Source organism: Callorhinus ursinus, unplaced genomic scaffold, assembly GCF_003265705.2.
Source record: "Callorhinus ursinus isolate GAN/ISIS: 27379988/994484 unplaced genomic scaffold, GSC_fseal_2.0 scaffold82, whole genome shotgun sequence".
Lineage (NCBI taxonomy): Eukaryota > Metazoa > Chordata > Mammalia > Carnivora > Otariidae > Callorhinus > Callorhinus ursinus.
The window spans coordinates 2,393,464-2,407,045 of NW_027397144.1; the positions used below are offsets into that span (position 1 = coordinate 2,393,464).

The following is a 13,582-nucleotide window of genomic DNA, read 5'->3' on the forward strand; positions in this document are numbered from 1 at the left end:
ACGGGACAGCGGCATACGCCCGGCGGCTGGGCTGCTCTGGCCGCGGGTCTCCCCGGGCGCCCCCTCCCCAGCGCCCCCTCCTCGCCTCATCCCCGTCCGGGCACGGGGGCGCGGCGGGGGGGTCCCCAGCCCCTCCCCCGCAGAGGTCAATGCCAACGAACAAACGTCCCCTCCCTCCCTCCCTCTCCGCCCCGAGCGCCCTTCTTTGAGCCAGACGCCAACTTGACCCTCACCAGCATTATCAGGAGCGCGCTCAGCAAGTTGGTAGTTACCCTCCCTTTTCCCCGGCGCCCCCGACTCAACATCACTCCTCCCACCCCTACCCCGACCCCCGTCACCCACCGGGGAGCAGGAGGAAGGCTCGAAGCTCCAGGACAGGACCAGCCAAGCTGACAGGTCGATTCGCCCAGGCCCGCGCCCGCACGCACGCACGCACACGGCCCCGCACACAGCCCCACCCCACCCTGCAACCAGCCCCGTCGACTGCCTTACACACCCGCCCCCGCGCTGGCCGGCCGACCTAGTGCCTTGTTCTCACCCCCGTGCTGGCGGAGCGGACGCCGCGCTCTGGGTCCCAGAGGGGCCGGGTGGCTCAGACGACCCACCATTTCCTCACCCCGACCGTGCTGAACGGACCCCCCCCCACACACGAGAGAAAATAAAGGAGCAATAAAGTCACGAGAAATTTCGTCCCCCAATCGAGAGCCCGAGGGGCACCCCAGCCCCGCCTCTGCTCCCCCCCCCCCCTCGGGGCGCCCCCCTCCCCCCCAAGCCAGCCTGGGCCAGCCCCGCTTCGGCCCCTCCCGGGAGATCCGTGCGCCCGACCAGCACCAGCATCGCGGACCGCAAAGGCCGCCCGTCCCGTCAAACAAGTTTCTTCTTAGGCTAAGAAACGCAGTATATACGAGTATCTCTATATATAGTACTAATGGATTTGGTGTGCTTCCCCCTTAGCGTCCCCTGTCCCTCCGCTCCTCCTCCTTCAGCCTGGTCTCCCCCTCTCTCTGCCCTCCACCCCCGTCTCTGCACTGAGATACATAAGAAACAAGGGTAGTTTACTGTCTGTTTTGTTTTCTGGGTTTTCAGTGTCCTAGCGGAATGCAAGTAGGCAGCCAGCCCGTCTGTTCCCTCTCCGCCCCGCCCCGCCCCGCCCCGCCCCCGTCACTGCGCTTCTGTTATACCATCTTTGCCTGACTCTCTCCGGCTTCTCCATTGAATGGCTAATGTGTATGTGAAATAAAGAAATAAAGAAAAACAAAAGTCAGAGCGCCCGAGCCTTCGCTAACGCCATCGTACGGGGACCAGTTTGGGATTGGTGGGGTGGGGTGGGTCGCGGCGTCGATTCTGCGCCTCCGCCGACGCGGTCCAGGGGCGTGTATCCACGAGTCTCCAGGAGGGGGCGCCGGTGAGAAGGGCAAAGACTCCCTGGTCCCTCCCCACCTCTCTCTCGGTGACCCCAGCCCGGAAAAAAGAGGCACCACTTTAGTCCGATGACCTGTCTGCCATGTTGGTTCCCGGACCTCGTTCCCGGGAGGGAGACCCGGGAAAAGGCCAGTTCCAGCGGGCGGTGGGTGATGGGGGGGGGGAAAAAAAAAAGGTCTGCGGGGCCTCTGGGGGCGACAGTCGCCCTTCCAGACCCCCGGGGCCCTTTTCCCCCCGTTGCGGACGTCCTCACTGGTCCCTCTTGGGGGGGAGTTCGCTCCAGGGCAGGCGCAGGGCATCGACCGCCCTGGGCAGAGTTCCCGGTGCCCCTCGGCTCAGAGGCAACGCTGCGAAGGTCACCGCACCTCAGGGCTCACGGCCGCTCGTTCCGTCTTGATGGGCCGGGCCGCCCCATCGGGGCTGCCGTCGGGGCCGGCCGAGGGCGCGGGCTGCGAGCGCACTACTGCCTCGGCCCTGCGACAAGGCCCGCGGCGGGCGGCGTCGTGGAGGCCCCGGTGCGCGGGCCGTTTGCGGGGCCCGGACGGGGCGGGGCCTGCGGCCAGAGCGGCCGCCTGATCGCGCAGCAGCCGCACCAGGAAGCCAATGTATTTCATGGCCAGGCGGAGCACCTCGTTCTTGCTCAGCTTCCGGTCGGGCGGGTGCGTTGGCAGCAACTTCCTGAGCTCTGCGAAGGCGCCATTCACGTTCTGCTGCCGCCAGCGCTCCCGGCTGTTGGTGAACACACGCCGGGCCACCTTCTGGGGCTGGTGCCCTGCGAACAGGAGGGCTTGGGTTGGCGGCCGAGACCCAGGGGGCGCCCCCTCCTGCCCTCGCTTCAGGCACCCAGAACCCTCGTGGGGACTTCCACACAGGCGGCGGGCTGGGGCTCTCTCCACCCGAGGGATCCACAAGTAGGATCCATGTGTAGCTCCCCAGCTAGTGAGGCACCCAGCCACCGCCCCCCCCCCCCCGCCCCGGCGTAGACAAGGACCATCACAGGCCCCCGCAGCAGACAACTGAGGCCTTCTGTATCTCTGTCCACACCTTTGTGTCAATGGCTGAGATTCCTAGGGGCATGTTTCTTGTGGCTGTCAGTCTGGGGAGTTGTCCCTGTGGTCTGCATTCTGGAGTGTGCCCCTGCATGTGGCTGGAGGTGCATATGGGTTGAGAGGTTCCCTAGGTGTGAACTCCTGGTATGTCTAAATGGCTGTGGTTGTGTCTGATCGTTGCCAGGTGGTTGTGGTCATGTGGCTGTGGTTCTGTGGCTGACTCTCGTGTGGCCATGGTCCTAAGTGGCTGTGATTGTGTGGCTGTCTCTTGGGTGGTTCTTGTCCTGTGGCTGTTTCCTGCGTGGCTGTGTATTCTATTGGGGCTGTCATTTTGTGGCCCCCATGCCACGGTGCATTTTGCCATGACTCTTTGTGGCTTGTTGGGTGGCTGTGGTTGTGTGGGCCAGGCCATGGGTCTGTGGTTTTGCACGTGGGTGTAACCTGAGTACTGAGTCCCCGTGTGGACTTTCCTGTGTATGTCTGTGTGCACCTGCGACCCCTTTCCCTGTGGCAGACAGGAGCCCCGGCAGACGGCTATCTACGCACACAAACCCATACTCACCCTCAGCCAGCTCCAGCTCACAGTGGCTTGGTCTCCGCTTTAGCCGGCTGCTTGGGAAGATGCCAAAAGGTCCTGCCGGCCCAATGTAGAGGCTGTAAGGGGTTGTGGGTCACTAATGCCTTGTGGGCAAGGACCCTGGCCCTGGCTTCCCCCCAGGCCCCAGCCCCCCCACTGACCTGTTAAGGAAGGGGTGAGGGTGATAATGCAGGGCCAGGGGTGGTGGGACAGTTCCCAGGGTAGAGAGTGGTAGCAGCGGGGGCCGCAGGGCGCTCAGCTCCGTGGTGGCCATGGTTGCCCCTGGGGGCCTGGTGTGGCCCAGGCTGATCACTGGCACGCCAGGAGGCAGCCTAGGGGGTGAGGAGCCTTGGTGGCCCATCTCCTTCACCTTCGGGGGCCCAGGCGAGGCAGGCTTGGGGGGCAGAGCGGGTGCTGGGCTGGGGGCACACACCATTTCGGCCTTCTCAGTCATGGTGGGGCCCACCTCTGCCTGGGCCTGGGGTGGGCACATGGACCCCAAGGGGGTGCTCACCTGTGGGAGGGAAGGAAGCCAGTGGGGAGGGAGGAATCAGATGCCACGCACATCCCTTAGCCCAACAGAGCCCTCAAAGGAGAGGGAAAGGGCAGGGGGATGGTGGTTTGGTACGTGAAGGCAGTGGGCTCAGAAACCACCAGGACATGAGAGGGGGATCTGACGCAAGGGCAGGTGGTAGCCAACGAATCTCTGGGCGGCCCTGAGCTCGGCAGGGCCATGTCTGAGCTCTTTGTGACCCACGAGGGCCTCAGTTGCCCAGCTTCTGAGCAAATGTCACTTATTCCAGAATCCTTCTCACCTGGAGCCTGGAGAGAGGGGTGAGGAAGGAACCCATGATGGATCCTCTGGTCCCCAGGATGACCCTGTAACCCTCAGATCTGATCCAGAGACCCCCCCCCATTTGCCCTGTGTCCCTTTAAACCCCCTCCAATTGCCCCTCCCCCCCCACTGATTTCCAACCCCCCCCCCCCCCAGCTGACCATGTGGCCCTCCGCTATGACCCTGGGGGCTCTTCTCACTGCCTCCATGTCACACCCTGAAAGTCCCCCATAATCGCTCCATTGACTCCCACACCCACTGAAAATGTCCCCCTTACTAACCCTGTAAACCCCACTGCTGACACTGTGATCAAAGATGCTGACCCAGGATCCCCAAACCCTGACCCCACTGCCCAGTACACACAGTCATGTCCCAATCCTTCTCTGGCCCTCCGTGGTGTCCCCCACGCCCCACTTCCTATCCCCATCAGCATCCACTCCTTTGCAACCCGGCTTAGACGGTTTGGCCCCGTGGTTTGGCGTGTCCGGCAACTTCTGGGACTCCTGGCCCCTCTGCCCACTCTTCCCTACCTAGGCCCTGGGGAAGCTGGCCAGGACTCCCACTTAGTGGGTCCCCCCTGATGAATGAATGAATGAATGAATGAATGAATGAACGAACGAATGAATGAATGAATCCAGGCACTCCCAGGATCCCCCACCTTCAGGCGGACTCCCTTCTTACCCCGGCGCTGGTCCTGCTGTTTGGTGAGTGCCCTAGCTCTGTCCTTCAGGGCCAGGATGCGGTTGGGTTTCAGGCCAGGCTCCGTGGCCCCAATCCGGTCCGGCCTCTGCGTTCAGGGCCGCTGGGAGCTTGCCGCCCCCTCCCGGCAGCGGCGTCGGGGCCGCGCCTCTTCCCGGGCTCCCGAAGGCCGCCGCGACGGCAGCGTGGATCCCTCGAGGGAAAGTGAGCTGCTCCTGGCCGGCCCGCCCTCTCCCCGCCCCCGGCGGCCCAGTTTCCTCCCTCTCACCCCCGGCCGCGCCGGAGGATGCTGGACCGGCACAGATAAGAGCCTGGCCGACTGGCCGCGCCTGATAAGGAGCCGGGCTGACCCCGGAGGAAACCGGCGGGCGGGGATCTCCGAGCGCGGGCCTCACAGCCCCGCCCCCGGCCGGCGACGGACGGAGCCGTCACCCCTCGGGCCTCACCTTCCGTCCCCCCAGGCCCTGGAGTGGCCCCGGGGCCTCTGAGGACCCCGACCCAGTGCACAGCTGGGAGTGAGGTACCCGGATGCCCGCAGAGGGGAAACCGAGGCAGGGAAGGAGCGGCCTCCAGTATCGCTTGGGTTTCGCCTCGGGCTTTGAACAGTCCCTGCCCAAGTGTCCGGGCTGATGGGGGTGGAGGAGAGCCCTTTTCCGGCAGTGTCGGGGCCTCGTGACCCAGGGCCCTCTCCCTGCTCCTCCTCTCCTCACTCTGCTTGGTTCCTCTTTTTACACCAGCCCCACCCCCGAAGGGGGCACTGGAGGGAGGGCAGTTTTTACAGTCGGCCCTTGGGGGTCCAGCGTCCTGGGCCCCCAGGCCTGCTGTCCACACCCCCTTTTCAGGCCCAGGAGGATGAGAGGAAGTGCCACAGCTGGGAGGGACTTCCTCGGGTGCCAGAGCTGACGAACTTCACAATAGGTGTCCCCAGCGCATCCCCACAGGATGCAGATCCTCTAGGCCACAGGAGCACACAGCCCCAGCTTGGTGGTCTCTGGCCCTCATCCCACATCGCAGGCCACTTTGGGGGTGGAGGGGACAGTGGCGATAAAGAAGCGTTGGGCAAGTATCTGGGACTGGTGGTGGAGCTCAACACCAGCCTGGAGCCTCACCAAAGGGAGGCCCCCCCCCCCCCCCCCCCCCCCCCGAAGAGCTTGGTAGCAGGGACAAGACTATCCCTTTCTCCAGGGCCCTCCCACCTGGGCCGGTCAGGCTTTGCCTCGCGTGCCTCTACCTGGGGAACAGCCGGAGCCACCACCCTCCCAGGAATCTGGCGGAGCCCGGGAGCCGGTCCACCAGCGACCGTCTCACGGATCCAGGGAAGCAAAGAGTTCATTCATCTCTAAGCCCAGGAGTTACCTGATGCCCCTACAAGCGAGGTTCTAGGCTTAGGATCATTACGGCTGGGGATGAAGCAGAGAAAAGTGTTTGGGAAGGCCCCACAGCTACCACGTGGGGGTGGGGACTGTGCCCTAAGCCTCTCCGTTAACGTTGCTAACCCTGTCCCGGAGGGGAGGGGAAGCAGCGGGCCTGCCAGCCTGTGTGCTCGCCCTGAGGGGCCGCAGAGCAGGAAGCACCTGGTCTGGGGCGGATGCACAAGGCGCCTGGTTCCGGTCCGGCTTCCGCCGCCGCGGCCCCGTTGGGAGCTTGGCCAGAGAAACCAGGCGGCGACGCGAGGCAGGGTAGGGGCTGGATGACTGGCAAGCCGGCCTGCGTCTGTGTGCTGGCCGACGTGGGGGCGGGGGGGCGGGGGGGGGGGCAGAGACGGTAAAGGCCCCACGGGCACGAGCACACGGCTGCCGCCCCGTGGCCACCTCGGGAACTGCGGGCACCAGCAACGGGCGGGGGGCGGGACGAGCGCCTCGTGCTGCAGGTGGTCCGCTCCCACTCCCCCCCCCACAGACAGAACACCCCAGACAGAAACACAGACAGCACTTCAGTCAGGCAGGGACGAACAAACCCCGGAGTGACAGAGCTCCCCCAGGGAGTTAAAAGAGATGGACAGAGGAAGAAACTCCAGACACGGCCCCCCAAGGCAGATGGACAGACAGACCACAGGCAGCCTTCTCGTTTGGACAAATGACAGTCGAAGGGATGACATCTCTTTATTGGCTCAGTCTACTCCTGGACCAGCGGCCACGCCAGGCCCAGGCGGGTTCTGGTAAGGAGTCTCTGGATGGCCCTCGGGTGCTGGGGAGCTGTGGGCGTAGCAGCACTGGTCCCCGCGTTGACAGGTGCCCTGGTGGGAGGATGGTGGGTGTGAACCCTGGCCCAGAGCTCAGCAGCCTCTGCTGGGTCCTTTTCCTGGATGGGGAGCTCACTCCCACACCTTGCCTACCCCAGGTCTCCCAGCCTGGCCTGCCCCTGGGTCTTGTCCTGTTGCTGGGAGAGGGATCCCTGGGCCCCGCGGAGGGAGGTGGGGGTGCCTCACCTCCTTGAATCTTTTACAGGGAAATGTCTTGAGCCGGGCAGCCCGCTGGACTGGGTCTTCAGCGGGCTCCTTTCTCTTGTTCTGGTGCAGCCTGCGTCTCTCCATAGCCTCGCCTGCTGCCTTGCCCCTGTGCAGGGAGAGGAGTAGCTGGGACCCCACGTGGCCTTTGTGCCCCCCCCCGGACCCTGGACACGCCCCACCGCCACCCTGCTCCCCTCACCCTGGCCGGGCGCGGGGCCGCGGGCCCCAGTTGGCCTCAGGATTGGCCTGGAAGCGCTTGAGTCCTCGCTGGCGGGAGCTGGGGTTGGCATCGTCCCGGATGGTGAAGTTGGCCTGCAGCCTGGGGAAGCAGGAGTAGGGGCTGAGGGACAGATGCCCTCGGGTGTGCACAGACCGCCTGCCAGCCTCAGTGTGGCTCCACGCGCTTCGGGAAGACTCCGGACTCTCATCCATTTACTAAACATTTATCAAGTGCCTCCTGTGTGCCTAAAACCTGCCGCCGGTAAAGCCAAGGTGCTAGTGCATGGGACAGTGGGACAAATCAGAAATCAGCAAAATCACACTGTGTTTGGGCACAGGTGAGAGTTTTGAGAAAAACGGAGCCGGATAAAGGGAACGGGGAGACGGGGCAAGGGGTGCAGGGCAGGACCGAGTGGTCAGAGACTCCTGAAGGGGGTGAGGGAAGAGCCATCGGGGGGACCTGGGGACAGGCACTCCAGCCAGAGAGAACGGCCCTCGTAAAGGTGGTGGGGGGGGGTGCTGTGCCTGGGGAGTTGGAGTGAAGGAGGCCCAGTCCGGAGGGAGTGAGGTGCAAGGGATGACAGGGAGATCACAGGCAGATGGCGCAGAGCCTGCAGGTACAACCTGGGATTCCAGCGCGTGAGGTGGGGGTCACAGAGCGATCCGACTCCGGTGCTCACAGGTGTTACCCTGGCGGCCGGTGAAGGAAGGGGAGGGCAAGTGGGAAGATTGTGGATCTCCCTTGAACGAGCACGGGTCTGTGTCGGGGGGTATCCGTGTTGCCTGCACACACGTGAGCGTCCCCGGCCTGGGGGCAGCCCCCTCGGTGGCCGTACCTGGGCTCCACACTGAGAATACGGAAGGCCGGGCTGGTCGCCGACAGGCGCTCCCGCTTCACCGGACACTCCTTTTCCTGGGAGGCGAAGCTCAATGGTCAGGGGCTGCTGGGCCCGCCCGGGTCCTGTGCTCTCACCCCCGACCGGCCAGGCCAGTGCTCACCCAGCAGCGCATGATGTCCCAGAGGGCCGAAGAGGGGGCATCCGTCTTCACGGCATTCTTACAGGCGTGGGAGAGCGAGACCCGGAAGCCAGCATGGAGGAGGGCCGACCTGGGGACCGAGGGGGGCCGTGGTCGGCAGGGGGATGGGGTGGGGGGCTGGACCCCAAAGCCATTGCTGCCCTGTATGGGTGTGAGCCACCCCGACTGGATGGGTGCAGCCGAATGGCTTGCGGTGTCTTCGTGGCCTGTGTAATGCCAGCGATGGGAAGAGTAAGACCGGCCGAACCCCCCCGCCCCCCGCCCCCCGCCCCCGCCGGGGCTCATGGCCTCCGCGCCATGTTCTCAGCACCTGCACACGGGCACATCACATCTCCATTTCACAGGAGACTCTGGCCTGAGAGGGGCTGCACTTGCCCAAGGGCACCCAGAGGTCCGGCACAGGCCCCACCCCTGCGGGACCCCTCACCGCAGCTGCAGGAGACTGGGTGTGCTGCAGCGGATGGTGCTGCTCAGCTGGTCCAGCGTGTAGTAGAGAGGCACGTCCGGGAGCTCCTGCGACGGGGACAGAGTGGATGTGGGGTGGATGGAGGAAGGATGGCTGGGCACAGGCGGGGGGCCCCCCCACCCCCATCATGGCCCGGCCCCCACCTCAGTGATGACGCTCAAGACCCCTCGGATCCGCTCGGAGGTGTGGAAGCGGCCAGGGTTGGTGCTCACAGCCTCTAGGACACGGCCCACGAAGTCCAGGTCGTGGAGGGGCTCTGCCCACAGGGGACCGCCAAGCTACAGACACACAGCGGCCAGATGGGAGGGGTCAAGACAGCCAGAACCCCAGTGTCCCCCTTGTTTCCCCTGCCCTGTCTCACCTGGTGTCGCTGCCCGCAGTGTTCACACTCGGGGGCGACGGGGGGACCGCAGGCTGCAGAGAACTTGACCCTGCAGGGAGAGGGGTGGTTGGGGGGCAGTGACCCTGGGACACCCCCTCTTCACCTTCCTCCCCGGCTCCCCCTTGCTCACCGGCCACCAGAGGCTCCCGACGCTTTGCCGAGGCGCTGAAGGTGGAAGGTCCCACAGCCCACACACTGGAATACCAGCGCCTGCTTGCTGTCGGGGAGCAGGGGTGGCCCTAAGTTCCCAGCATGATCACCACACACCAACTCCTCCCTCAAGCTAACTTCGCCCCCATCAAGACCCCCACTTCCCCGGGGTGCGATCATCCCCCCGCACACACACACCAAAAGGCCGTGTTGCCTCCTTCCACGCATCACCCTTCCTTGCCCCAGACTAACCTGGCTGAGGCTTTGACCTTGGCCTGGCCGGTGAAGACGCGAACAAAAACGCGCACATAGAAGTCAGCGCTGACACTGAGCAGGGGCACCACAAAGCGCTGGTAGCAGTTGGCTCGGAGGTCCAAGCTGTGCAGGACGATCCTCAGGGCCTGGGGGTGGGAACCGGGCATCGGCCATCAGCCAGGCCTCCACTGTGGCCTCCCCCCTACCCCGGAGGCTCACAGCTCCCTGGGCTCCAAGCCCAGCCCCATGCGTCCTGGCTGTGTGACCCTTGCCAAGTGAATGCCTCAGTTCCCTCATCTACGAAATCAGGACAGTCTGTGTCTCTTTATGGCCCTGCTGGGGGTACCGCACAATTAAGGAGTGCACGGGCCCCCAAAACTGAATGTATTCTGATTAGCATTGACAGAGTGCCCCGTGCTGTGCTCCAAAGACCTGTGTTCCGTCTTCCCAGACTGACCTGATGACAGGGCCCTTATGGAACAAAGACGAGACATCCTCCTTTCCAGCCCACGGACGCAGCCAGCCCCTGCCTTCTCGAATCCCCATGGCAACCCATCACCATCATGCTCATTGCACAGATGCAAAAACCAAGGCCCGGAAAGATGAGAGCAATTATCCAAAGACGCCAGCAAAGCTAGGATGTGAGCCCAAAGCCAAACCCAGACCTGAAAACTGCCTTTAAAAACAATTTTGAAAAATTGTTAAAACAGACAATACCAGGGAAAATGACATAAGCACCGGCTCCTACCCTGGACAAAACCACTGCCCCCCAGACGACCGGAATTGGCAGCCCAGGCTCTTAGGACTGTGCTGGTTATAGACATGCCTGTCCTCCACACCTTGGGACGGAGCTGGTCCTGGCTGCCTGGAGGAAGCTAAGCGGGTGTGCTTAGGGGGGTGGGGGAGGCCGGGAAGCGCCCTCACCATCTCATGGCAGGCGCGGCTCTTGAGGGCCATGGCCCCGTACTTGCTGTAGCACGTCTCTCCGCTGTTGCCCGCCAGCACTGCCATGTCCGTGCATGTCACGCACAGCAACCCTGCGAGGGCCCGAGCGGTGAGGACCCTCCCAACACCGACCGCGAGCCCGGCTCTCCACCCCCGTGGCAGCACGGCCTCACCTCCTTCGCTCACGGCCTGCACAGCTGCGTCCAAGAAGGGGGCAGGGCTACCGTACGGGTCCAGGTCGATGACGTCAAACCGCTCTGATGCCTTCTGGTGCTGGTACATCAGCATCCTGGAAGCGAGAAGGCCAGGTCCTCAGCCCCCTGCCCCAGGGACCTGCTCTGTCCCCTCTGCTTGTTCTCTCATTCCGTGTGACCATTCTGGCCTGGATTTGGGGGCCAGCTGCCTAGGTTCAGATCTTGGCTTGGCCATTTGCTAACTGCATGACTTTTCCTTCTTGGACCTCGGGGTACTCATGTCTAACAATGGCAATAGGAACAGCCCGCAGAGACGTAGCACACATATGCCTAACGGTTTCAAGCAGTTTACAGCTCTATTAACTCATTTAATCAAATAATCTTCCAGACAAATCTATGGATTGGGAATGATGATTGTTCCCTCTGTACGTGAGGAAATGTAAACGCTCCCTTCCCGGTGTAGCCTGCCCTGACCGTGTTCTTTAAAATTGCAACCCACCCACCACCACCTTCCTCCAGCCCCCACCACAGCCCCCCCCCCCCGACCCCAGCACATTTCACCTCTACCTTACTATATAGTTTACTCATTTGTCTCATTATTTGTTATGGTCTTTGTTTCCTATCAAGTTTTTTTTCCTAAGATTTTATTTATTTAGCCGAGAGAGAGGGAAAGAGAGAGAGAGAGAGAGAGAGAGAGAGCACAAGCAGGGCAGAGGGAAAGGGAAAAGCAGATTCCCTGCTAAGCAGGGATCCTGAGGCAGGGCTGATCCCAAAACCCTGGGATCATGAACTGACTGAGCCACCCAGGCGCCCCTCCTATTGGCTTTTAATACAATCAGGAAAGCAGATACTTTCCATAGCAAAGACTTTTTGTTTTCTGTAAAGGGTCCGATAGTAAATATTTCAGGCTTTGTGGGCCACAAATGGTAACCGTTTTAACCCTTTACAAATGCAAAATCATTCTTAGCTGGTGGGCCCTAAAAAACCAGGCACCTGCAGGTTGTCTGCAGGGCCCCTGCATTAGAATGTGAATGCCCCAAGGTCAGGGATTTTGTCTGTTTTGTTTACTGATGCCTGGCACAGTGTGGACACTAGATATGCGCTGGTTCATTTGAATGAATAAAGTACCAGAGATTGAGAAGTTAAGTCTAAAATGGAAACCACGGGTGGTACACACTTCTGGTTATACAAGCATCATCTCTCAATCAACACAGCATTAGTATTACAACTCCCGTGATACTAATATCCTCATTTTACAGACAAGGAAACTGGGGCTTAGAGAGACTAAGGCACTCTCCCAAGGTCACAGAGAAAAACTATGACAGACTTGGGATTTGAGGCCAGGCAGCCTTGCTCTAGCATGTACCTTCCAGCCATCAGGCTCTGCTGCCCCAAACCTACCGGGCGTCTGCCTGCCTGGGATGTACCAGGTGGGCCACACTGTTGAGCTGCACGTTGCGGCACATGAGATCCACGGCTCGGGCAGAGGCATCGTTGGCAACCACAGAATGCAGCCCAGGCACCTCTTGGGCAAAGCGAATGGAACGGAGGCCCGAGGCTGCCAGACCCTCCAGCACTCGAAGGCCTTCCTGTTGGAGTAATCAGGGAGCCCCACTCACATGGATCCCTCCATCCTCTGCTGGGCCCCACGGAGCCCCCACCACCCACTTCCTATAGCTCTCCCGCCTCAGGAGCCTTCCTTCCTCCATTACTGGGGGACTCCGGGGCTGCACCTCCTATGTTCAGGCCCCACCTCGCAGATCTCCCCCACGGCAGCTGTTCGAGGTTGGTCTCCTGGGGCCAGGTTTGCACCCTCTTTCAGTTCAGCCTTTTCCTCCTCTTGCTCTGATAAGTCCACGACCACCTTTTGCACATCCTTCTCACCTGGCACCTTGACTGGAGCCACCCAGAAGCACAAGTCAGGGGGTATTAAAGCGCCCTCTGAGAGACCTCCCCCTATTTCTCAGGATACAGAAGATTCAGGGAAGAAAATCTTCCTCGAAGCCCCTGGGGAAAGCCTTGAAGTAAGAAATAAGCCCAGGGCCTGCTGTGTGGCTGGAACCTTTCAAGACATTAAGGGAAAGGGGGCGGGGCAGGGGGAGAGCTCGGAGTGACCCCCGCCCACCAGGAGACTGGACCTCGACTCACTCTGGATTCCTTTGGCCGCAAGCTGAACGCGAGCAAACTCGGTGATCACCGCACATCTGCGGGAGACGGAGGGTTAGCTCACACCCCCCTCATCCCTGCAGTTCCACTGCCCTCTGCTAAGCTGACCCCAGCCCCCTGCTCACGTCAGGTCCCGGTTGAACTCCTGCACTGGGTTGTAGAAGACTTCGTTGGAGCTGGGGAAGGCTATCTTGGCGGCCCCCTCCGTGACCGTCGTCTCCTGAGCCTCGGACGCGGGCTCTTCTTCGCGGGGCGCGGTGCCGTTCTCCATTTCGGCGGGATTCGGTAGCCCTTGCGGCTGCCCCTCCATACACCTGGCTCTATAGGGATTGCAGGCGGAGCGGAGAGTCAGCCTCAGCCACAGAACGATTCTCGCACGGGACATCCAACGTAGCCTCTGCCCGCCAAGCCTGGTTCGGGGGGCGGGGGAGGGCATAGGAAGAGCATCAGAGAGCTGTGTCCCCGGGCCAGGTGGCCTATACATCGGTTAAAGATTAAGAAGACCCTGCGGCCTCAGTAAGGTTGACACCACACCCCATCTTCGGAAAGACCGGCCCCTGAGAAGCCAGAAGCCCTCGAGCGGGCCGGACCCTGGCCTGTATCCTTCCCCGCGTCGCCCACGCCTTTCTCACCCTCGCTCGAGGCGCCGAGGACCGAATTAGTCTGGGTGCACGTTTCCCGGATTAGACCTGGGCGTCGCCATGTTGGCACAGTGGGGGGTCAGGTCACATGATAG

At 62.3% G+C, this 13,582-nt stretch overlaps 2 protein-coding genes across 3 annotated transcripts; both read right to left on the reverse strand.

Annotated features, from left to right (window-relative positions):
• Nucleotides 1-1,481: 1,481 nt before the first annotated feature.
• Nucleotides 1,482-5,698, reverse strand: LYL1 (LYL1 basic helix-loop-helix family member). Its single transcript, XM_025862999.2, has 4 exons — nt 4,565-5,698; nt 3,210-3,562; nt 3,034-3,125; nt 1,482-2,194 (listed from the first exon to the last, which is right to left on the reverse strand). The coding sequence occupies exons 2-4, from the start codon at nt 3,539-3,541 to the stop codon at nt 1,779-1,781; spliced, it is 840 nt and encodes a 279-aa protein (XP_025718784.1). The 5' UTR covers nt 3,542-3,562; nt 4,565-5,698; the 3' UTR covers nt 1,482-1,778.
• Nucleotides 5,699-6,643: 945 nt separating this feature from the next.
• On the reverse strand, nt 6,644-13,569 carry TRMT1 (tRNA methyltransferase 1). 2 transcript variants are annotated; one of them, XM_025862983.2, is made up of 17 exons: nt 13,479-13,569; nt 12,972-13,256; nt 12,829-12,884; nt 12,434-12,576; nt 12,082-12,269; nt 10,660-10,775; nt 10,466-10,578; nt 9,539-9,687; nt 9,267-9,353; nt 9,116-9,185; nt 8,898-9,032; nt 8,716-8,801; nt 8,250-8,358; nt 8,087-8,163; nt 7,231-7,350; nt 7,011-7,137; nt 6,644-6,818 (listed from the first exon to the last, which is right to left on the reverse strand). In XM_025862983.2, the coding sequence occupies exons 2-17, from the start codon at nt 13,229-13,231 to the stop codon at nt 6,693-6,695; spliced, it is 1,962 nt and encodes a 653-aa protein (XP_025718768.1). In that variant the 5' UTR covers nt 13,232-13,256; nt 13,479-13,569; the 3' UTR covers nt 6,644-6,692. The 2 variants fall into 2 exon arrangements, with proteins under 2 accessions (XP_025718768.1, XP_073743815.1); XM_073887714.1 differs by lacking the exons at nt 12,434-12,576; nt 13,479-13,569 and having other exon boundaries at nt 12,972-13,048.
• Nucleotides 13,570-13,582: the final 13 nt, after the last annotated feature.